This window comes from Centropristis striata, chromosome 9 (assembly GCF_030273125.1).
Source record: "Centropristis striata isolate RG_2023a ecotype Rhode Island chromosome 9, C.striata_1.0, whole genome shotgun sequence".
Lineage (NCBI taxonomy): Eukaryota > Metazoa > Chordata > Actinopteri > Perciformes > Serranidae > Centropristis > Centropristis striata.
In genome coordinates, this window is record NC_081525.1 from 21610531 (window position 1) to 21636431 (window position 25901).

The following is a 25901-nucleotide window of genomic DNA, read 5'->3' on the forward strand; positions in this document are numbered from 1 at the left end:
TGCTGCTGTAATGGCCAGGCACAAAAGGATTTTATTCTCAGTGATTAAATAAAGTCAGTTCAATGCAGAAAAATACTCAATAATGACAGTAATTGTTAGTTGCAGCCCAGACAGATGATTAGACATTGACATATTTATATTTTTAAAATGGTATTAACCCCTTTACCATGGGTAGAAAACAGGTCTGCAGAAGATGCCATGTCGTTGTTACACAGATTTGGTGCTAAGTTTTTACAGTTAGAAAATTGATGAAAATGGTCAAAAATCCTTCCAAATACACCATGACACCATAGACAAATCCGTACTTTGATTTGGTATCAAAAGCTTTAGACAATTTGGAGATTTCTGCAAGAATTGCATTTTTGACAATTGGATGGCTAGCACTTCTCTACATATAAAGCTATACATCCCCTGAATGCTCTGGGTCTCTAGTTTGTGGTTGTAAAATTTCATGAGGCTGTGATTATCCTAGAGGTCATTTTATACAGTGAACAATACATCATCAAACATGAATAAAATGGGATTGAATCCCATTGAATCCATTAGAGTGTCAGCTTTCCAATCGTACCCAATTTATGCAGTTCCAATACTGTTTAGGGACCTCAGTATGCAGAAATATTCTAATGTAATTGACACATTTATACTGCTTAAAATAAGCTGTAAGGATTCTGCATGGGATTTGCATTAAGCGGGCATGTTTATGAAGGGGGGTCATAACTATTGAGCATTATTCCCTCTCTGCTGGTGGGTCTTCGGAAACCTTAGAGGTTAATTTCTACTTATTGAATATAAAAGAACAAGTTGGGTGTATAAAAATGTTTGTTTTGTTAATGTTTATACCCACATTACTCTCCCAGCACTTGCTTATAACGCTCAAGCTGTGAGCAGGATGTAATAACATAAAATGATGAATCACAGAGACCTCCCAAGAGTTCCTGGGCATGAAGGTGCAATCCATTTTCAATAAATATATTACCAGCAATGTTTGTATATTATATGCTTAAAGAGAATATGCCTTTAATACCCTGTTTTTGAAGTAGAAATATGGCAGTATGGTGGAGTATGACAGTGCACAGCCATTGTTCTATTCTTTAAGCAGAGCGCTGAATCAAATCCTTACTTGCAAGACTTTGCTGGAAGGTGTAGCTTGTAAGACTACATGAGCTATTCCAACATCTCTTCTGTCAACATCTCTCTATATTACCATTTTTCTTTTTAGCCTAATTTTTTTGCCCAAACTTCAAAGACATCTGAGCAGGCAAAATATGCGAGGCAGGAAAAAAAAAAAAAACGGGTCTATATTCATCTGTGGATCTGCGTTTGAAAATCTTTGTTGACAACATGCCACTAAACGCACTGAAGCTACAAATTAGATAGTGACAATTGTCACCGTTTGAATAAGCTTTGGTCCAAGATTTTGATAGTCGACTACATTTTCGCGTGACAAGCATTTCATTTCCCCAAACGACCTTCAATCCCAGGGGAGAGCTGAAAAACTGGGTTCTGCTGTAATTAGGCTCGCTCACTGGCAAAAAAAGAAGCAGCCAAGGTAGAGGGTGAGATAAAAGACAGGGAGGTAGAGTGAAGGAGAGGATGAAGGTGGGGAGGATATGAGGAGGAGGAGGGGAGGAGATAATGAGAGGCAGGGTGACAGAATGAAAGAGTGCAAGAGGAGGAGAGCATGTCAAGAATCAAGGGGGGTTGTTTGCCGGCGGCTGCCTCGTGGTGTGATGTCGTTGAATCTTCTCACCATGTATTATTACAAAGGGCTCTGTGTTAGGGTCTGTGTTGTCAGCATGTCAACTAACTTATGTCGGCTTCAGCTTCTCAGCCTTTCCGATCGCCCTCAATTTTGCATACATCAGCTGAGTTCACCCACAGGTAACATCGAAGTTGATGTTGAAACCATCTGAGCAAAATAATGTTTTTAAAAAACCTGAAAGAACAATGTAGAAACAAGAAAATTTCCTCTGGGGTGTGTGTACACTATGATGAGATTCTTCAGAGATTTCCAACATTAATACTAGTAATGTTATGATGCTATATTATATACAAGGAGCACACCTACAACAAGCATTCCTTTTCAAGTATTTATCTATACAGCAACCTATGCCCTTTAACCTCAAAATGTGTGTGTGTGTGTGTGTGTGTGTGTGTGTGTGTGTGTGTGTGTGTGTGTGTGTGTGTGTGTGTGAGAGAAGCATGTGTATCTGGAGTATGAGGGGTATTTTATGCCAGTGCACTATACTAAAACGCGTGTACAGCGCCTATGGGATGACATCAAACCTCTAACGTGCACGTGTAAATTCCATTCACTTTCAATGGACAGACGAGCGTCACGTAGGTGTCACACAGATGCTGCACATGCATTGTTGCACATACGCCTATGTGACGGCTGCGTGAAAGGTGAGCTACGCCTCAAATACGTGACATGAAGACCCGCGTGACTGTTAAGTACAATTCTACATGAGTGTACAGACACGCTGTGTTGTGTTTGTGGAAATCAAATAGTGATGGGTCATTCATGCCGTGCCACTTGCGAACGGAGTGGACGCCTGTGCGCGCGCTTGTCTCAATGTACAAATAATTATTTACTTTATGATGACAAATTTTGAGTTTAACAGCCACTTCGCTTCACAATTAAAGCCATTCATGTATCATCAAGAGAGACCGATGAGACAGTTTAGGCTATTTCAAGTCTACACATGAATACGGTAAGGTGTCTGAAGCGTTGGCTTTAGGACAATAACACACACGCGTTAACGCCTATAACGCCTGTATGCCTATAGCAGTATATCAGGACTGGACCATTGCTCAGGCGCCAAACTGAGGAAGAGGCTGTGCACATTTACGCACGAGGTCCATTGGATCATCAGGACCTGACAGTTATTCCTTTTCTATGTTCTGCAGCATATCTACACAGATAAGGTGTTACACAGAGTCTCAGCTTCATATGGTATTGTTTATAAGAAAGCAGAACGTATAGATGAACCCCAAGCCCCAACAGAGCTGTCAGGATATTTCTATTATTTTCAGGCCCATTTTTATTTTCCTGTTAACGAAATCTCTCTCTCTCTCTCTCTCTCTCTCTCTCTCTCTCTCTCTCTCTCTCGGTTTGAATGATATCGAATTGATATTTAATGATAGCAAAGGTGAAGGGGATAATTAAAATAATTTCAGCTACTTAAAAATAGTAATAGTAAAGTGCGACGCTCACAGCCAGTTCCCAGTTTCGCGCTGACATACATTTCATTACGCATCAGCTTAGGTGTACAAACAATGCCCAGGTGTGTACTTGAATAGCTATAAGGTAGGTTACCATAATACACCATAATCACTGTCACCCCTGAATATTAAGTAGCCATGCGGACCTATCTAATGAATATTCAGTAGCCATGTGGACAAAGTCTCTTCATAATATGATTCCATCAGACCTTATATCTACACTGTTTAACCCAATTTGGCACTTATGCACAGTCCCATTATGTTTTACAGACATTTGTAGTTAATCAATAAGGTAAAACATTTTGTTTATGCTGCATTTTGCTGACTTTCACTTCCCTTTGTATCGTGCGTCAGTCACTTTCCTCAAAACAGCCTAATTAAGCCTCAGTTTTTGGCCGGAAAAAGTTACGTTTATCTGGTACGTACGAGGTAGTCTTTCTCTTCATCTATAAGTAATGCTTCAGTGGCGGAAGGCAGAAATAATAAAACACTGCCTATAACACAAGCCCTCCCAACAGAGCTCTATAAAGGCTATACACAATACAACAGTAAAGACAAAACATGCGTATCGGCTCTATCGCATGGCACAATAAAAATTTTTATAGCACAAGAGTGCAGACTACAGATGAACCCAAACAGTAGATAAGGTGTTAAGGCACAGCATAACATAGGCCTGCCTCAGACAGAATTCTCACATTAACGGCGATTGTTGTTTCAGTGCCACGGACAGCTCATGCGTAACAGAACATGCGCAGATCATACAAATTTGCCGGAAAAGCAAATCGAAGAATGAAAACAACCAGCAGATGTATGAATTATGATAGAACAACACACGCTTTCATTGGTAATAAATTGACCATATACAATGAAGTCTGGTTGAAATTTGGCTTCTGTGCGAATGTGCTACTCAAAGCAATTACATAAAATAACATAGGCCTGCATCAGACAGAATTCTCACATTAACGGCAATTGTTGTTTCAGTACCACGGACAGCTCACGTGTAACAGAAACTGCGCAGATCATAGCCTACGGCAACCAGTTAGTGTGGAAACCAGTAAAGACACAACACCGGCCTTTAATCTTTCTGTTGTCTCACGGCAGTTTTTACTTGTACTGTTTAAGGTTGAGCTGCCAGCCTTTGTGAGAATTAAAGCACGATGCGGTCCGAGCCGCAAATATAATGACCACCCATGTCCGACTGGTCCCTCCTCCACCCGACATATAATATAGTATCATAACAGTATTGTATTAATTGTTTGAAATCGCTGAAGAATCTCATCATAGTGTACACACACCGGCAGTAGCCTCCGTGGCCCTTTCAGAATTTCCCAGAAGAATTTTTCAGAAGAGGAAATTTTCTAGTTATGTTTTTTTTTACCATCTGTGTATTGGGGCCAAATCATTTTTTTTCTTAACAGTTTTAATAGTTGTACTATTTGTATTATTTAGTATAATTTCTTTCACATTTTAAGATTTTCGTCTTGATCCTGTCTGCACTACTAGCAATATGTAATGAATTATCCATGGCTCTCTCATCTTACATTTTTGATAGAATATGCTTTTCCTTTCAACTACTGTACTATACATCAACATGCATGGACAAATAGTTTTTTCCTTATGAAAGTTCTTTAATTTTCCTATTTTCTAGCCAGCCAGGCTATACAGCAGAAAGAAATATCCAAAATATAGTTCTTATGGCTGCTTATTTAGTAATACTTCACCATTAATACAATAAGATGCCTAAAGTGCTTTAGTTTTACAATGAATGTTGCTGTTGCTTTGTTGTGCTTTCATCCATCTTTGTTGCCAACCGAGTGAGCATAATTAACTATGTGATGTTCAGTACTGTGTTGGTGTGTCACCTGTCACCTTCATATGTAAAGTCACTGTAGCAGATAGAGCTGATATTGTAGGTTCAGGTGCGGGCATGTAGTCATTAGTCATTAGTGGTACAGAGATCAACTGAGCGTTGCCTACACACATTCACACGTTAGAGTTGTCGGTTTAATTGCTATTGCTGCCACTGACTGATTTCACCTGTATGTAATTATTATTTAATTTATGCTAACTGCTTTTGACTCATTAACTAACATGATTTCATGATATTTCTTCACTGAATATTTTACACCTTATTTCTTATTTAATGATTTCAATTTCAATTTATTTCAAGTAGGCTTACATTTATATTAGGACAGTGGCAATGGATGAAATGAATGCTTGGAAGTTGTATCATTCACAAGGGTTTATGGGAAGAGTTAATTCACTTAAAATGTGTGTTGTATCATTGCTTTCTTTTCCATTTCCAATTTCTTTTTTTTCTCCTCAAAATTAAATTTGCAATGCTGCTAACTGCTTTCTGTTCCTTACTGCTACTGCTGCACCTCACTGCTAATGCTAACTGCTTTTTGTTGCTAACTGCTTTCTGTTGCTAATCGCTAATGCTGCTCCTCATTGCTAATGCTAACTGCTTTCTGTTGCTAATCGCTAATGCTGCTCCTCATTGCTAATGCTAACTGCTTTCTGTTACTAACTGCTAATGCTGCTGCTCACTGCTAATGCTAACTGCTTTCTGTTCAAACTGCTGTTAAATCCTCTATTTACATATCAGCAGCCATTACAGCAATGTTATTTATAACGTATTAGCTAACTTTATTATCATTTCTAGCATGAACAGTGATTTGAATGTACTATTTGACTGTAGGTAATGGATACTTCATACAACCCCACTTCAACTATCCCTCAATATCGGTTTTAAAAACAAAGTGTTTTTTGATCAATTTAAGGCAAATTATTTAGTCAATGGTACTAACTAGCTTAGTGGGTGCGGAAGTTACAACCACAATTATTTTTCCAGCAGAGCCCCCAAAATAAGGTGGAAACTGTAATATGTAATATGTTTTTTTGTATAAGAAGATAACATTGCTGTCCAAATATGAAATGTATGCTGACTGAAGAGGGAATTGAAATGATATGTTTCTAATAGGATTACCTTTGTTGTCATTGTGTTATATCATTTTATATGTTTGTTCATTTGTTTATTGGTACCAGAGGCCCTTCTATTTGTTTAGGTTTATTTATGGCTATTATCTGTTTTACGATAGAGTGAGGAGGAAGAAGAGACAGGGGAGAAAACAGTGTAAAGTGGGATTTTATGAATATGAATGACATGCATCACTATGCAGTAATAAAGTTGGCATCTGAGCTGACTATTAATTAAACTTGTACCTGTCCTCTTGCTGCAGCTCCCTCCCTTCACCTCTCTCTCTGTATGTCTCTCTTTTTGTCTGACAGAGACAGTGATGGATACAAGGACAGCGACAGCTGAGCTTGGCTGGATATCGTTCCCTGCCAATGGAGTAAGAACAATGTGCAGAGGTGTACTGTGCGTGTGTGTGTGTGTGTGTGTGTGTGTAGGCGGATGCATGTGTGTGTACCCTTGGGGAAAGCAATTTGAGTACACTTTACAGTGCTCCATTAAGGAGTCTGTCAAACTCTTAATTACAGTTGCAAGGTGACACCAATTAACTGCCATTGATGCAGAATAGAATGAATTCCAATAGATTAGGTAGGTATAGCTCACAAGAGTCCACAAGAGACAAATTAATGAAATAGAATGAAAATGAAATGAAATGGAACTGAATAAAATAGTATAGGGTCTTCCACCCACTTTCTTGAACTTGGATTTTTCAAATGCTGGCCTGGCTACTAGGCGGTTACAATGGTCTGCTGTGTGTGTGTTTGAGGTGAGCGCATCTAATTGTGATGAATGGTTGTCTCTCTTTAGAAAAGAACAAGGTAGGAGAGAGAAAAAAGCGAATGAGGGAGGTAGGAAAAGAGAGAGAGACAAAATGGGAGGGAGGGAAAGAGAAAGTTTAATTTGTGTCAGGTCTTGGTAAACCCATTAATCATCTTGGCCTCTCCTCTCTCCTCTACCCATACTTCCTCCCCTCTCATCCATACCCCCTGCCCATTCCTCACACACACACACACACACACACTTTCTCCAGTGGGAGGAGGTGAGCGGCTATGATGAAAACCTCAACACCATCAGGACGTACCAGGTGTGCAATGTGTTTGAGCCCAGCCAGAATAACTGGCTCCTCACGACTTATATCGACCGGCGGGCGGCACAGCGCATCTACGTGGAGATCCGATTTACTGTACGAGACTGCGCCTCCATCCCCAGTGTTCTGGGCTCCTGTAAAGAGACGTTCAACCTGTACTACCTGGAGACTGAAAGGGCCGTGTCGGAGGGCATCAAGGGGGTGGAGTACTGGGCCAATGCCCCTTTTCTTAAGGTAATGGGTCCAGAAAAGAAGCAGTGTGAAGACTGCTGCTTTGGAAAGTATTGTCACACTGTAAATTAGGATTTCAAAGTCAAATGTTGATGACAATCTCAATGCAACTCAACCCAAAGACAATAATACTATGTTTGGGGGCTATGTTTTATCAGTTCAGCATAAATCTTTTTGCCATTTGACACATGAAACAGGAGAGCAAAGTGCTGTGGTACTCATGGGCCTAATTAGTTCACTCTGGAGGAAAAGTAGGCCAGAGGCTGGAAATCTGACCCCTGTCTCAATTCAGTATATTGGCTTTTAGAGCCCATTAGATTAACTGAAAATATGCTTTGTCACCAAGCTGACAACAGGGTTTTGCTTTTTTTAGCCCATGAAAACTTGCTTTATTGGAAATACATTGACCCTGTTTTGCGGGCGCAGTAATGTGCTGCCCACTGCTCCTTGCATGGTGTGTTCACTTGTGTGTAAAAAACGATGGGTTAAATGCAGAGGTTGAATTTCCCCATTGTGGGATTAATAAAGTAATCTTCTTCTTCTTCTTCTTCTTCTTCTTCTTCTAACAACCAATGACCACCAAGACACATTGTGATCCAATTACCAAACCACTTGCTGTGTTGGTATAGAACGCATTTGATGACAAATCTTTTATAGAAATGCTAATGCACCCTGATGCATTCCAGACAAAGACATAATAGAACAATATGTCATCAATGCAGGACATGACGGTTGTTTTGGTCACAGTGAACAAACACTCTGTAATTTGTCCATACAGTGAGTTGGACAACTGTTTCATGATACCCCATTGTTTTGTCCTGTTGAAGGAGATGTGCTGGATTCTGCTATTCCCAAACCATTATTATATTGCTGTCCAGCTCTCCAGCAATATAATAATGGTATGGGGCCATTAAACCTTCTATTGTAAGTGTAGGCAGTAAAGAAATCTGAACACAAGTGGTCAGGTAGAGATGCATGCTAGATACATGCTGTCTTGTTAGATCTCGGAAACACATTTTAAAACCAAGTGTAAACAGGGTCATTGTTTTCAAGACAGACATAGTGTGCATTCCAGAAGAAAATACTGCACTTATCCAAAATTGATCAAAAATCTAGATACAAATCAGAGTTTATTGGGCAAGTCTGCAAAGTTCAGAGTTTTAATGCTTACTAATTGGATGTGTGTTTTTCCAGTGCTCTTTGGGATTCATAGTTGACTTCTCTCCTAAAAATGTCATATCAACATGCCGATTTTCAATTAATCTAACTTAATGAAATTTCACTGTAGTTTCACACTGTTTGTGTTGATGAATCAGAGAGTGGGAAACCATCCAAGCTTTGGAAACAGCCAACTCTGGTGCCATCATTAAGGTTCATTGGGGAAATAGCAAATTATGACTAAATTCTAATATAAAACGATATGGTTTGTGGTCACAAGTTCATTTATCCAGTATTATATAGTTGATTCAAACATTACTTAGTGAATTTAAAAGAAGGACCAAGGAACTGGGACAGAAGAACCTAAAATAATGTATTTATTTTTTCTTTCTTTCATTCCTCTTGCTTTCTTTTGCCTGTCCTTTCTTTGCCTTTCCTGTCCTTTTCTCTGTCTGTATGTCTCTATAAGGTGGACACTATCGCAGCAGATGAGAGCTTCTCCCAGGTTGATTTTGGGGGAAGGCTAATGAAGGTGAACACAGAAGTTCGGAGTTTCGGGCCATTGTCCAAAGGCAAGGGCTTCCATTTGGCCTTCCAGGATCTGGGCGCTTGCATGTCTCTTCTGGCTGTCAGAGTATTTTATAAGAAGTGCCCCAGCGTGGTGCAGAACTTTGCTTTTTTCCCAGAGGTATGGTCCAGAACTAACTGACTTTTGTCACAGTTGTTCATGTCTAACACTTATACAGACATTCAGGTAGTCAAGTCTTTTATGATTCTGATTCTGTGCAGACACTGACTGGGGCAGAGTCCACCTCATTAGTCATCGCTAGAGGAAGTTGTATCCCCAACGCTGAGGAAGTAGACGTGCCCATAAAGCTCTACTGTAACGGAGACGGGGAGTGGATGGTACCCATTGGCAGCTGCAGCTGCAAGGCGGGTTATGAACCAGACAATGGCAACGTGTGTCGAGGTAAATCTGCATTAATGAGGATGTGCTAGCTCAAACTTTTTTGAATTGGCTGCAAATACTAACCTGTATTACAACCTATCAGAGATGATGCCATGTATAATGGATTCATTCCCCCCTTTCTTTTACTATTTACTATTCTAATGACCTTGCAGCAAACAGTGCTGCATGCTGTGCACAAATTCCATATTGTTTTGTAGCAAAAGCTAACTAGCTGGTATGACGGGAAATCAATATCGAGCAAACATGCTTCTGATAATCAATGGCAAACTTGCTATCGCAGCAGGGGATACTCACAAAGCATACAACAAAAAGGTTTCACCAAGCATGCTAGAATTAGCAAAAACATAGTTCATTTATTTTATTAAATGTCTGTGCATTACAAATATGCTGTGGAAATGTTCCTTTGAACATAATGTGTGCATATCAATGGCCTTTGTTTTCCATTCAATATGAAAGTTGTGCCCTATTTGGTTTACAAAACAAGCTGGAAAGCTGTATGCTGAGTCAATTCTATAAAAAAAAATGCAAATGTTTTAATGCGTGCAGGAGAGCAAAGTGTGTCATTTCTGGCAGTCCTCGCTGAATAATCTCATGCATGTGTACATTTTCGGATATATTTTCCCCAAGGGTGCAGCCCACGATGTTCCATATGTTAATATTAGTAGAAGCAGACTTGGGTGAGCATGACACAGAAATAGCTCCTCTATCTCTTCTACCTCCTTTTTATATCTGGCCTCCTTCCCCATTTCCTCTCCGAAGTAGTACCCATCATTTCTTATTCCGCCTGGAGAGTCTCACCCATTTTGTGTATGAAAGTGTGTGCGAGAGATAGTGTGTGGGTGTGAGTGAGCATGTGTGTGTGATGTATGTACATGTGGTTAAATGATAAGTGAGGCCGCTTCATCCCATGTTAATTAGTTTAGCATGTTCCAGCCGGATTAGTCTACTGCAAATTAGTCCTGAAATGCCAGTGAGTGTCGGAAGAGATAGAGGTGCATTTGAAAGGAAGGAAGGAGGGAAGGAAGCAAGGAAGGAAGCAAGGAAGAAAGTAAAACAGGAGAGCCCCCTGGAGAGATGGACTGGCAAGAAAGAAAAATAAAAAGGACAAACCAAGGACAGAAAGGTAAAAAAAAAAACTGTGAGAGATAAAAGAGAAGGAGAACACAGAGGGGACTGATGAATAGAATTCCATCTGTCTCCAGTGAAATACATTAAGTGTTAACTTTAACTTTGGTGTCAGTGTCTCTTTGCACAGAAAACTTTTCCTTCATATAGTATTTGAGGGAGAAGATGAGCCAGGCATGATTCAAGGGAGACAGTGATTCAGGCTGACACTATTTCAGCGATGTTGATTGCCTTTTTAGAAGAAGTTACAGTGAAATTTAGAAATATTAAGTCCCTTGCTATCAATCTCTAAAAAGATATTGAGCTTCTAATTGTTGCCCTTGAAAAACAAAAGTGGCAAACACAAAAGTGGCCAAAAAAATGTTATGGCAATAATAGTTTTCATTGCAGTTGATATATTGAATAAATTGAATATATGACAATATAAATTTGTTGAATCTTCCTTAAGCTTGAAATTCCCTCGCAGGAGGGAGACATTCATAACCTGAAACATTATCAAGAGTCATGAGAAAAATGATGAATAAATAAAAAACCCTAATTTTCAACAGCACCTTTTGGGACCGTCTCTTCTGCCATGTTATGTGTGATATTTTAATGGGGGAAACACATACTGATGTTGCAGTTAGTTGCGGGGGTGTTTTTCTGGGCACCTTGCTACTTGCTCCTGGGGGTGGGTCTAATTAATGGTGAGACTTGCGCTCTGCATGCATTATTAGTGAAGATGGTGCTGCTTCAGGTGATTAACTTAGTTGTTGGTATTTCTTCTTTTTGAACCATACAGTATATTACCCATCTGTTTAATGTCAGACTTTAACTAATGTCCGGTCTCATCCACTGCATGCGATTCTTTATCTACAACAGCCGTACCTGCCAACACTCGTTTCTCCCGTTTTTTAAAGCCAACTAGCCCCAGTTCCACATTATTATGGATCCCACAGCAGTTGCGAATAAGACCCACCCTGCAATGCTAGGATTGGTCGGTGCTGTGTCAAACAGTGTGCTGTTTCTGCATTGGGTGTTCTTATTTATACAGTCTATGGTGAGAAGCTAGCAAAACACAACCGTAGGATTTGTAAGTTGTTTATTAGCCGCAATTAAACCTACATGAGACCTTGCGCAACTATAAATTAACATTAACCTTAAACCTACTGTAACTTTTTGAATGTTAGTTTGCTAACTAACCAACCAATCAACAATCTTTTCCATTTTCCCACCAATCCACACTAAATTCAGCAAAACATAAATTTCTAACCTGCAGCCCCAGGTTTTATCGTCCCGTAACCTCCAACCTGAGCTCCATATTTTTTTTTTTTAATTTTAACATTAAGACAGAAGGACGTCCTGACCAATCATAGCATTGCAGGGCGGACTCGGAACTGCAGTGGGATCCATAAAAACTTTGAGGAAACTCCAGTAATTTTCATGGCCCTCAAACTGTGTAATGAAAAAGTGTTGTATGGAGATCAGTGGCTTTTGTATGTTTGTGTGATGCCACCAAGCTGCCCAATCGCCCATGAAAGTCTATCAACACACTACAAACAATTTCAAACCATCTCACAACCCTCAAACTGATTCGGAGGACAGCTAATCAAGCTAACTGACATAACTGTTAGCTTAGCTGTTGTCAAAATGACAGGGCAGGATGGTGTTCCACCTAATAAAATCTAAATTAGCAAATTAAAGCAGAGTTGGACTAAACAGTTTACATTAATAACTGATGATAACATTTCCCATCATGCCTAGTGCTGCACTGAGTAGTTTTAAGTTTTGCATTTTTGAGCATGAACACATGCAATGTTACTTTTTGTTTGTACTGTAATGTGTCTGCGGAGAACATGGTGGTTTGGTAATTGTCATTTCTGTGCTGGTTTGTAGTTTAAACCATTAGTGAGGTGGCTGTTCCATTTGTTGACACAAGGTAGCTTGTTGATGCCATTCCTCATCTGGTTGCTCTGTTTAGGATTTGAATATAGGGCACAGTGAGATGAATGACGAGAGCCATCGTGGCAGCTCCCAACAGTGCCAGTGCACTGTTGAGGCACAGAACAGCACACCAGCCTTCATCGACCTTCATCCCCAATTTATTTACCACGCCCGACATTTTGGCAGATATGACAGCAGGTCTTTACAGGCAATTCTGAAACCATTGCACTTTTCTTTCCCATCCATCTGTCCAATTTCAGACATCACAAGAAGGTGTTTGTTTTAACTCCTCAACCAATCCTTGTGTGCCTGTTAAGGAAGTGTGCTGTCAGTCCTAAAAGACTGGTTGTGTTGGAGTCGGGTTATTGGTATGTTGTCAAGTAATGTAACCTATGAACATTACAGTGAAGTTTTTGTTTTTTTGTCACATATGTGCTTTTGCTTACATCGCCCAGCCCTACTACAAAGTCTATCTGGATGCAGACCAAAGAAAGACTCAGTCATTGTGATTTGACAGTTTCTGTGATGATATGTGTACACACACCTGTCGCGTGTGTTTTATTCAAAGCTTTTGTGCTTAAACAGTTGATTTAAGATGTCGTGGGACAGAGCCTATCCCGTCTGTCTCCACCGAGCTGGCATCTTTTTGGTGTGCTCTTCTGCCAATCAGCTGATAACAACTTGGCAGGAAACTGGACTCACTATTAGAACAGATGGTTGTCTTTGTGTGTGTGTGTGTGTGTGTGTGTGTGTGTGTGTGTCAGGCCACAGAGATTGTGTTTATTTTGCACCAAACCAGCATATTGTGCAAAACTGGCTCAACATCAAAGTAGTGTGTGTGTGTGCGTGTGCATGTGTAAAGTAAACATATTCAAATAGACCCTTACTTCAAATGCACCGCACTACAAATGTCAGCACTACCATTGAATACACACAAACTACCCCTGCTGTGGACCCCGACAACGCTCTAAGAGTTTTTTAAACCTGCAGTCTTTTACCACACACACACACACACACACACACACACACACACACACACACACACACAAACACTCATACAAGTCTTTAATAATTGATCAGTGAGCCTGTATGCCAACTTTAGACAATTGTCATCCACATGGTCTCTGTTTGACTCCACACAGCTGGCTAAAGGCACACAGGGAAACAGAGGGAATAATCTTTTCCTCTCTCTCTTTGTCCCATTTGTAACCCTTTTTTTCCTCTGTAACTCTTTGTGCTTTCCTTTCTATCTACTCCATCTTCCACATTTTAATTCTCATTTTGTCTCACCATCCGTTCCTCAGATTTGTTCCATTTGCATGATGGATTTTCTGCCCTGTGAGCTGCATCAGTTCATCTTCAAGCCATTTTAATTGTCTATTCTATTCTCAAAGTTAGGTACATATCACTACAAAATTGGAGCATATGCATCTTTCCTAATCACTTTTGCATGTTTAAATAATATCCAGTATCTCATCAGTACATTTTTTAATAGTTAACTACTACCCCGAGAATGTTACTATCCAGAGAGTTGAATTTAAACAAACTGTAAAATGTAATTTAAATAAATAGAACACTATTTACTCCACACAAATGTTAATCTGTGTCTGCATGTGAGGTTGATCAAAGTGGCACTTCACTCTAAAATTGTTTTCTATTAATTAATTAATTTGTGTCTTAATGGTAGCACTGTTATCAAGACAATATCTATTCCTGCTATAAAATATAACATATAACTGACCATACACGTGTCCCAACAAGAAACATACACATGTGGTGTTAGTAGTTTAAAATCCTGAGAGAGAGAGAGAGAGAGAGAGAGAGAGAGAGAGAGAGAGAGAGAGAGAGAGAGAGAGAGAGAGAGAGAGAGAGAGAGAGAGAGAGAGAGAGAGAGAGAGAGAGAGAGAGAGAGAGAGAGAGAGACAGAGAGAGACAGAGAGAGACAGAGAGAGACAGAGAGACGAGAGAGAGAGAGAGAGAGAGAGAGAGAGAGAACTATACAGAGAGGTATCCAGAGATAACTAAGAGAGTGAGTGAGAGAGAGAGAGAGAGAGAGCAAGACTTGTTGCCATGGTGACACGCCCCATGTGTATGAGCCAGGTTGTTGAATAAATGACCTTGACAAGCCAGATGTCTATCTGCCTATTCAAGACACACACACACACACACACACACACACACACATACAAACACAAACACAAAGAGGCACAAGCCACTGACACTGAAAAAAGGACTTCAAAGAAAGGTAGATGTCTGAATATAAAGAAACAGAAAGGGAGAGTGACATCGACATGCAGAGAGAAATAAGGAATGAGAGATTGAGGGAAGCGTTGGAAAAACTGTAACTGAGGATAATTGAATCTGTGAGAATGACTAATGGCTATTAGATGTCAAGTAGTATGTATATTTATACAGAATGGTCTAAAGGGCAGGAGACTGTAAAGAGGGCAGACTTGGTCATTTCGTCCATTTAGATCACCAGCCTGAGTCACACAGGGCACATTGCAGCTCATAGGCGCTAGTCAGCATCTTAACCCCTGAGCTACAGGTGTGCCCCCACAGCTGTTTACTCTGAGAGTCTGCAATCAACGAAGAGTCTGAAATGTGGAAACAACACTGACATCTTATCACCTCGTTGTCAGGGTGTTGTAAAGGGTTGTGACAACGGATAGCAACAAACAAAGTCCAAGCAACAAAGAGTAACTCAAGTTATGATACTACAACAGTACCTGGCCCAGGATACTTTGCAATACATTGCAAGACAGTTACCTACGATACATCATAATGTCAATGAATTATGAATAAGAACAACCGGTTGGTGTACCCACTACTGCTGCAACCCATTGGAGTGCTTCTCAAAGTCCCTAAACAAAACAGTAAACTACGAGCCATACAGCTAAACAGTGAACTGATACCAGTGGTGGAATGTAACTAAGTACATCTACTCAAGTTCTGTGCTTAGTACAATTTAGTTGTACAATTTATGTAACTTTATACTTCTTCTTAACTAAATTTTTGAGCCAAATATTGTACTTTTGCTCCACTATATTTAGCTGCTAGCTTTAGTTGCTTTCCAGGTCAAGATATAACATGAAAAATATATCATCAACTTAAAATGTATATGCATTTTTATCAATTAAACCACCTAACAGTATATTAAGTAGTTAAAATGAGCCCTACCTTGGCAATAGTAAAAGGCTGCTTACATAGATGCATCAATAATAATAATCCAATAATGTAAGAAGAATCTGAATGGGGCCATTCTGCATAATAAATACTTTTACTTTTGACACTCTAAGTACATTTTTGTACTTTAACTTAAGTAAGTTTTGAATGCAGGTATTAACTTGTAATGGGGTCATTTCGCTGTGTGGTATTAGTATTTTTACTGCAGGAATGGATCAAAATACTTCTTCCACCGCTGCCTGAAACTCACTATAAAGCTACTGATAAAGATCTCAGCATTACTCCCCAGCTGTAATTTAGGGGTTTGCATACTGTTTAACTGCCTGGTCTTTGCATCAAAGAAAGATATACTTATGTAATTGTATGATCTGGAGTCCTGTAGCACCAGCATAAAAAACTAAACTAAATATTCCAACTCAAACTTAAAATAAAATTGGTCTTCACAGGGAAACCAGGAATTACAGCCTCCTCTACAGGACACAGTAAGAGCTCAGGAGCATGCAGTTCACTTATGCTACATAATTATAAAAGTGGTTAAACAGTTATTCTATTCTATCATTTGGGGCCAGCCATGTATAAAGTTGTTCACATTGAATTCAAGCTTGATCGAGTCCTGTAATGATATGAAGTGTACTTCATATCTGAGATATGGGTCTTTTCTTCAAGCTCTGTGGTTCATGTACAATGTAATATGCAGTAAAACATGTGGGCAAAGAACTGCATTCTCTATTGTAAATCATGTTAGAACAAATGCATCAGCAAAACCAAGAAATAACAATATAACATTTCAGGAGAGTGAACACAATAGAGCAGCACTGCAGAAATGGTGATATTGAGAGGGAAGAATAAAACAGCATTTTCATTGTTTCCCTTATTCACTTCTCCTCCATTTCTTTGTCCTCTCTTTTTGAGCATTTCTGTTTGTTTCCGTCTTTGTTTCTCTCTGCCTGACCCTTAAAACCTTTTAACATTTGATTAAGTGACACTAAGAGGCTCTTAACTTGCTGCCACTTTGTCTCATTTACTTCTTTCAATTAATCTATGTTATCATTTGAACTCGCAGTTTGTACGGACTCCATAAAAAGCCTGCTTATGCAATCGTCCTCTGTCTTCCACCATAAATCTGTGTAAATTTGCATTTTTGGTCTTACGGCATCTGAAGCATCTCAGGGATAAAGTGAACATTCATTACAGCGAAGGAAGGGAAAACAAAGTGCCAAAGATTAATCAAAACTGGAAAAAAGTAACATTAAAAAAGAAAAAAAACTAATTTGTTTTTCCTTTGGCAGAGCTTTCGGTTCAGTCTCATTTCACACCTCTCTGTTTCCCTGTTGGGCTTTTTATTTTACTTGTAGTCATAATTCAGTGTGTGTATTTGCCCTCACCAAAATGGCACTTATGAAATCCCATGTGTGAATTAAAAGCAGGTGTCCTTCTGGGATACAAAGTACTCCAACTTTACATGTGATATTTTACTTCAAATGTTTGTCTTGATCTCATTTAATTTGTTTAGTTGATCAAAACTTGTCTACTTCAGTTTCAAATTAAATATCAGACTTTTTTTGTTTGGCTGTCAGTCACACAGTCAGTAGCAGTCGTATGCAGCTGTGATGTCAGTGTTTGTGCACAAATTGGAGCTTTGAATGGTTCAGTAGCTAACTGGTAATGTTTAATGTGTAATCTGAGCTACAAGGCACATAATATTAAGTACTCTAGCCTGAAACATGAGAATGAGTTCTTCCTGCACCTGATTAGATGAGCAGCTGCCGAGTTGTCCTTGGGTTTAACTTGAGATTTAAACCTAGAAAATGATTGCAGCTGCTCTGAAAGCTTTTACAGATCTCACCTGATGCTGTGCTTTGTGTATTATTCGTAAAGCGTGCTACCATTTTGGCAAGAATCTGCTTGAAAAGGAGATATTCTGATCTCAAGAGACCCTCCTAATGACATAACGGTGAAATAAATATTCCCAGTAAACACACAGCTTCAGAAAACATATTTACCATTGATCAGCAGCACTGTTGTTAACATACTGTGCTTATTTCATTCCAAGAGCCAGTAAAATATATACAGATTGTGGTACCAAACATGATTCTGGTCTATGACACAATGTTCAAGCAAAGGTCTGGCTTTATTGCTATTAAAAATTCATGCCAAAATTTAAAAATGCAACACTACTTTCAGCAGCCCAGCCAGAAAAAAGGGGAAGATGAATATATCTGTGTTTTTGGATAGCAATACAGAAAGTGGTGTGAATGGCCCTTTCAGAGGCAGTCCAGTAATGGTAATGAGTGAGAACTTTTAATTACTGCGGTTCTTTTTGTGCAACTGCTGACGATTCCCCCGGACTAAAGTGGGAAGCAATGCACAACACAGAGTCCGAACTAGTGTTCAAACGCCTGGAACATTATGATGTTACTTTGTTATAGATGGGAAATGAATGAACATGACCCAGTAGAGGTAACTACAAAGGCTCAGGGATGTGTAACTGCTTCAAAAATGGGTGCTGTTCTTCCTCAATTTAAGGCTGCAGAGGGACATGTAACAAGACCTGCTGTGGCATTCACATCTAAGGATCTGAAAGAGGGGGCCCTCATACAAGCTGCTAAATACTGTAGATGTAACACAGGCTTCAGCTTAACTTCACTACTGAAGTGACCAACAAGATCTCCAACACAGTGGCAGTTCTAGACCAGTTTTACTGTGGGGGCCAAGGAGGGGCTAGTGTTTAATCAGGGGGGCACATTAAAAAAACAGCAAAGATGATAGTTAAGCATTCAAAACCTTTATATTAGCTTATTTAAAAATCTCATTTAAGTATATTTGGAAGATGTAAATACACTGATTAAAACAATGACACTTACCAACAATAACAATTATTTTTGTACGACGATGACAATTGTCATTATTGTGCATGATTACTTTTTATTTTGAAAGTGCAGTATATGTATATATATGTATGTATGTATATATATATATATATATATATATATATACATACATGCAAGCTTTTATCGCACAATTAAACTATATCCGGTTCATTTTGTGTATATTGTTGAAAAACAGTGGGCAGTGGCCCCTGTAGGACCCTGTGTAGAACCGCCACTGCTCCAACATAAATGACCCATATGGGTCGCGGTTGTAAAAAAGGCTGCTTTTTTGGTTAATGTAGGCTACAAAGCCACTAATCTAGGTTTAGGGCAAAAAACGTCCCGGTAAGGCGTTATAAAAGACAGTTTAAACAGTAAATAAATGTACGTAAATTCCAGAAGTGAAGTAGTTACGAGGGTGACATAAATAACGTAAGTTATGTAAAAACAAATTGCTTCCTTTTATTTTCCCACAGGACACGAACCCTGTTCTCCTGGGTAAAAGTCCACTGTTAGTTCGACCCATACACCGCCGCTCCCCTCCCTCCAGCCCCGGATGTAACATCTGCCATTTAAACTCTGCTACTATCACGTCAGCAAGATTATGGCAGTAGACAGTCTTAAATTTAAATATGAGTCGTATTTTGCTGCGTATACAAACACCCTATATTGTCGTTTTTGAGGGGAAACCAGTCTCCCCATGTTTCCATCAACAAATTTTTCTGTGCATGAGAAAAAGCTTGATGGAAACCGCAAAATTCAATAAAACTTTCGAAAATGTAAACGTTTTTACGGTCGCTTGAGGTGGTTTTTGTCTTTTTTCCGAATAATGGTTAATGCGCTAAATGGGAGAGGGAAATTATTTTCTTAACAAGCTCTGACATAGCGAACATTTAGCTCACATGACTGATCAGCTGTTTCCACTCTGGAAGAGTCAAGCTGACATGAAAGAACAATTATAAGTTGGCCAATTGAACCTCTTTTTGTTGTTTTTTTCTCTCTACTTCTACTGTTTACTGACAGATTAGTCTACAGCAATACATTTCACTGCCATCTTAGTATGTTTATGCATCTTTGTTTATTCGCTCTAAACCAGTTGATGAAAATGTCCCTAATTTTCTTTTCTTTTTTTTTTAAATGCAACGTTTCAAAATTTCGCTTTAAAATTTGTTTCAACTTTCATGGAAACACGGCTACTGACTCCATTACTGGGCTCATCTCATCACAACCCTGATTCCAACAAAGTTGGAATGTTGCCATAAACTAAATTAAACAGAATGTTTTTTAATTTTTAGAATGTATTAATCCTTTTTAACATATTTTTGATTGAAAACTGAAAGACCCCAACATATTTTATGTAAAAAAAAAAAACACATTGTAAATTTACACTGTTTTTACTAACATTTTATACAGTGTGAAAATGCAATGCAAATGATGAAAGTCCTTACAGGTCGATACAAGTTGAAAGACAAGCATGTACTGTCTGTTCAGAACAAGCTGTGCCTGGACAAATAACATCATCTTCAAAGCACCAATAAATAACTTTTTTCACTTTTGTTAAAACTGTCACTTTGTCCTGACAGTAATATATAAGACAGAAAATCTGTGAAAAAACTGTCAAACTAGGTAGTGCTGATCAAATATGAGTCTGTTTCTGAGTTTCCTTTTTCTCCCCTCAGATGTTTTCAGAAACATATTTTAGTATGTTTAGTAAGTTTAGCCATAAAATAAAAAAGTTTATGACCTTTTGAAAACAATCTCCGTAAGATGAGGTCTCACTTAACTTAAAATTCTGTCAGGATTTTTTTTTTTGCCTTTCACAGTCTCCTGCCTGCTTGTTATTCATGTCACAAAAGAATAGTTCAGTTAATATTTACGGACAGAGACGACTGTGACCCAGATAAAGGAATCAGAGGAATGAAACCATAATCCACAGCACAGATAATCATTGTGACACTGTGGACATACGCAAAATATTTTTGTGTATCTTGTCTGAACAAGATAATGTGCTGAAATCCAGAGAAAATCCCCCTCTGTGCTTTGTCAACCATAAACTACCAGTAAAAACTCAACTGGTGCAGCGTCTTTCTAAAGCAAAGTTTTCCAAATGTCTTTCAATCAAGACAAACAAAAGGCGCACAAACATTGCTTATTTGTAGTGTTTTATTCATGTTCAGGAAGCTGAGTTGTGTATTGGTGTTTCATGTATTTTTTCCCCACTCTCTCGCTCTCTCTCTTTTCTCTCCAGCTTGCCCTCAGGGCACCTTTAAGTCTTTCCAGGGGGCAGGATTATGTCAGCAGTGTCCGCTCAACAGTCGCTCCACCATCGAGGCTGCCACCCTCTGTGGTTGTCGTAACGGCTATTACCGGGGAGACATGGACAAACCGGAGGACTTGTGCACCAGTGAGTCTCTGACATACAAACACAAAATACAAACTCAATAAACCTTTCTCTAGTGTGGCTGAATGTGGTTTTGTCTCTGGGTGACTGAGACAGGTTTGTGAAGACAGGTTTTTTTTTTTGGACTGAAGTTACCAATAGCTGACATATTACAGCATATCAGTGGTTGACATCACTGACAGTCCAATATCTCATCATTAAATTAAAGGCCAATATCCGCTTTGATTTATTATTCCAACCCTAATTTCATGCACCTCATTCAGAGCGAGTATGCCGCAATGTTCCCGTCCTTGTTTGGGGATTTGGGGAGCAGTAAGTAATAACACTGCCACACTCCTCAGGCTTTCCATTGAAGTGAATATGTGTTTAGTGTGTCGAAAAGGCGTTATTGCTATGCAAGACGAGGCACAGAGTTTGAAAAACGCTGCCTCTCAGTTCCACAGAGAGATGGTGTAAGTAGGTTGAGACATGAATCATTTTGGACTGTCTCTGTAGCTAGTCTCAAACTGTGAAACTGTGTGCATGTCTGTGTGTGTAGATACGTGTGTGTGTGTGTGTGTGTGTGTGAGTGAGTGTGAGTGTGTGTGTGCTTGCGCACGCCCTGGTGACCTGGATACAACTTCATGTTTTGCAAAGCTTACAAAGCTCTGGTTCATTCAAGGGTGGATCATAATTTCACATACATTCATGAATGAACTTGCAACATTTTGCCTGAAGAATATATGAAAGGTAACCCAAAAACTATCTTTACCGTAATGAGGCAAATTCACAAGAGGATAGCGAAGCTTTTACTGCTGCTTAACCTGCAGTAAGTAAGACAAAAAGAAACATAATTGTGAAAGCAGCCGCAACGGGTGAACTGCGCCACTAACCGTGCTGCCAAGCAAATAGCTTAGCTCCTCTGCTATTTGCTCACATTTAAAATATGTAAACTGTATACATTTATGGGCAAAATTTGCCCTTTTTCTATGCAAATGAGCCTCACTGTATACCAGTGGAATTCACAAATAACAGCACATAACAGAGAGTTGGTGGTAACTGAAGTAATAACTTCAATAAATTCACTTAAATAAAAAGTTTCAATAAAACTACTTGTGACATGTAATATTTGGCTTTGACTTCGAACATTTGCTCTCACTTTGTGATAAAAATATTGGGATATATATTGTAGATTGATATTCAGCCTAAATATATCGGGATATGACTTTTGGCCCATATCGCCCAGCCCTAGCGAGTCCCCAATCATCAGAAAGATTCAATAGACATTTATCTTTTGAGTCAATGCTCAAAATATGACATATTTACCATCACACTCTCCTGTGGTTGCTCTGTTTTGTGCTCACATGAAGAGAAATAAACTTTTCAGGCAGTCTAGGTCCAGCTGCACCAGAGTTCGATTGATAGCTTCCTCTCCAGTCTAAACTGAACCAAAAGGTCAAAAGCACCAGCGGTTAGGTGTGAAAGTCGCCTTGGAGGCATAATCAATGTTGTTGTAAAACACAGACATAGTGATCCATGAAAACATCCATAGAGGCAATAAATAAAGAGATTTGTCACACACACACACAGATGTAATCCACTTCCGAAGGCTTAAAGCTCATTTCATATCTTAGACTAAAAAATATTAATATATTGTTAGGGTTAATGCTGCACTATTGTCACCTATTTTTTTATTCTTTATTGTTATATTATTATTATTGTTGCAATGAAACCATGTCACTGCTAGTAATATGTTGCAGTTTGTCACAGTGGTTATGGAACAATGTATAGGGTTAACCTACTCTGACAACAGAGAAAGCACATTTTAATCTCATCTCAAACAAGCGACAGCACACTCTCAAATTGATGCTGACAGAAGAAAACAAAATCAACTTTCCCGGTGAAAAGGTGTCAGGTGTCAACCTACTCAGCTTCGTGAATTACCTTGGTACTTTCAATTCAAGGGCAAAAACAAATTGAGTCACAAGTTTTCTTTTTTTTAAAAAACAAAAACACACACAACAGCAATGAAAAGGAAGAGAGAAAATTGTGAGAAATAACTTCAATATAGGAAAGAGCTTATTTTTATTTGGCATTCTGATATAAAATCAGATCAGTGAAATGGAAGAGTGAGCGCGCAGTGTGCAGATAGTTGCCTGACAGAAAATCATTCCCTCAACTTGCCTCATGAGCTGCATAGGTACTGAGGAGGTGTGTGTGTGTGTGTGTGTGTGCTGCATCAGTGCGTGTGGTTTTTTGAAGTGTGTTTTTGTGTATAGGTCAGGCTGATGCTGTGAAAGCCTCTTACAACACAGTGAGGAAGTGCAGAGTGTACACTGCAGTACAGATAACCCTTTCAAGTGAAGCGCTTTTTATTGTCACAGCAGTAAAAATGGTCAATTTAAAATGATCATTAGCCCTTTTTCTTACTTTTTTAATGCATTTAAATGTGTATTTGCTGTGAACTCTGTGGGTGTCTGACAGTATAAAAGCGATGTATTTGTGCTAAAAGTAAGTTGAGTGAATATCCCTGTGTGTATAATTATGAATGTGCAGTTTCTCTCTGAGGAGGCAGGTTTATAAGATGATGCTGTTTAAATTTTCAACCTGTCACTGATTGTTCGCACTTTGATTCTGCAGTGTGGGCATGAGTCACACACATATATACATATTCCACAGGGCCATTCTGGGCCGTTTCTTGTGATTTAGCAGATGCCAAGGTTGAATATCCATTTCATCTCTTGTTCCAACATGTAACATGGGCCTGTGTGATGTGTGCGTGAACAGTCAAGGAGAAGTAAACCCGCTAGGTTTAACCTTGTGAAAACTCTGGGTGTGCTTTTAAGACTCACTATAACACCCCGAAAAGCCAGAGTTTCTCCTCAGATCAAAGAGCGGAGCTGACAGAAAAGATACGCAACCAGCAAGAGAGAGAAGCTGACTGACTGAGCAAAGAGTGACAGACGAAAATATTCTCTGCTGGCAGTGAGCTGCTAGGTCGCCCCTTTGACTGTGAGAGACAGGGTTGGCTGAATTCCCTACATCTGTACCTGGTTGGAAGCTGCACTTGGCAGTCGATGTCAGGAAAGTAAAAATAAAGTAATCATCCTCATATTCACTGGTCAGTCTGCAGGAAAGTCTAGTTTTTTCTTGACAGAGAAGTCACTCCAAGGTAAGATGTGATTTTTCGCTTTTTCTGTGGTGAAGAGTGTCCTGCAGTGTCCATACTTTAATGTAGAATATAATCTTGGCGAACAGGGTGAAGCTGAGGTCCCTCAAATACCTCAGATAGGTTGTTTTTTTTTGCTTTTGCAGCCACAAGGATGTAAACAGTATTCAGCTGTGTTTGGCATGGTTTGTCTATAAATTATGGCTGCAGCTCATGATTATTTTCAGTATTTCTTAAAGGTAGAGTGTGATTCTGAAGAAATATTTGAAGACCCCCAAATTATTTTCTTGTTTAATCATTAAGATACGATTAAGATTCAGTTTTGCACACGGCAAGCAGTGAATTTGTCCGCATTTAACCCATCCTTTTTACAGGTGGTGTTTCGTTCGTGAATGTTTTGTTCACTTTGAACTAATCTTTTATACGGGGAGTAATGAGTAGTCTCAGTGAGTGATTTGTTAATTTTCACGCTGTACGTTCCCCTTGTCACATGGCAGCTGCATCAGCTCAGTCAGGGCAAGAAACATCAATGATTAGTTCGCGACTCAACTATGCATTCTAGAGTTTGAGTCTCTTGTTTTGTTTGTCATGTGACGCCTGTAGAGGCTCAGCTGCAGGGCTGTAGGCTGACCTGCAGAAATTAGTCGAGTTGTTCGCGTCTCGTGATAAGTTGTCAGGTTTGTTTTTTGTTCATCTGTCACATGACAGGCAGCTCAGCCACTGGGCTGTGGGCACCATTCTAGTTAAAATCAACGAAATGACTTAAAAAAAAGATTTGTTCAATTTACTGTCCAAGAGTCAGTGATCCGAGTCAGTAAAAACTCAGACTTCCCAACATTACTCATTACACACCAAGCTAGGAACAGTTGGCAGCACATTTCTGCACCTGGTAGCAGGTGCCTTGCTCAAGGGCAGCTGGGATTTGAACCGCTAACCCTCTGCTTACGTCTGATTCTTGAACCTCTGGGGCACAGACAATCGCTTAGTCAATAACCTGTCAGGAGATCTCCCAAAGCCCAAGTTGATTCATGTAAATCATTGTTTTGTGTAAAGAAAAAACACTCAAAGATCATCACCCAAAGATACTGAGTTGTTTATCATGGAATAATAAAAACAACAGGCAACATTCACATTTAAAATTCTAGAACAGGTGATTTTTTTTGGCATATTTGGTCACTGTAGTATATATCAAGAACAGTGAGGACAAAACGGCATCATGCAGCATTGATTTGTTAACTAATTGTAGGTGCCAAAATGACATTTTGAGTCTTTCCATACTTCTTTAACGCCTGGTTGCAAGCGCATTTATGGGTGGAGATACTCAGATGGGAGGCAGTATATGCTTATGAGTTTGACACGGGAGGGAAATTAAAATCTCAATGGCTTGTGGGATGAAAGGCACTCCAGGCTCTGAAATGTAGTCCTAAATAATATGTCCCCTTTTATGTTATTTTCCTCCTTTAGCAGCCACAATTTCAATGTGTATTCATAAATTTACTATGAAGACATGGGATACAAACTGTAGTTGTTGGGTGTGTTTGGGTAATTTGGGTAATGGGTCAGATGTGCCTATGTTAATGATGATAGGACAGTTTTGTGC

At 39.3% G+C, this 25901-nt stretch overlaps 1 protein-coding gene across 1 annotated transcript in view; it reads left to right on the forward strand.

Moving 5' to 3' along the window:
- LOC131977300 (ephrin type-B receptor 1-like) overlaps nt 1-25901 on the forward strand; it is a 113153-nt gene that overhangs the window by 36905 nt on the left and 50347 nt on the right. Inside the window, exons 2-6 of the mRNA XM_059340536.1 lie at nt 6517-6581; nt 7233-7523; nt 9148-9366; nt 9468-9648; nt 21001-21156. Coding sequence (XP_059196519.1) covers nt 6517-6581; nt 7233-7523; nt 9148-9366; nt 9468-9648; nt 21001-21156 — 912 coding nt within the window. The remainder of the gene's footprint in view (nt 1-6516; nt 6582-7232; nt 7524-9147; nt 9367-9467; nt 9649-21000; nt 21157-25901) is intronic.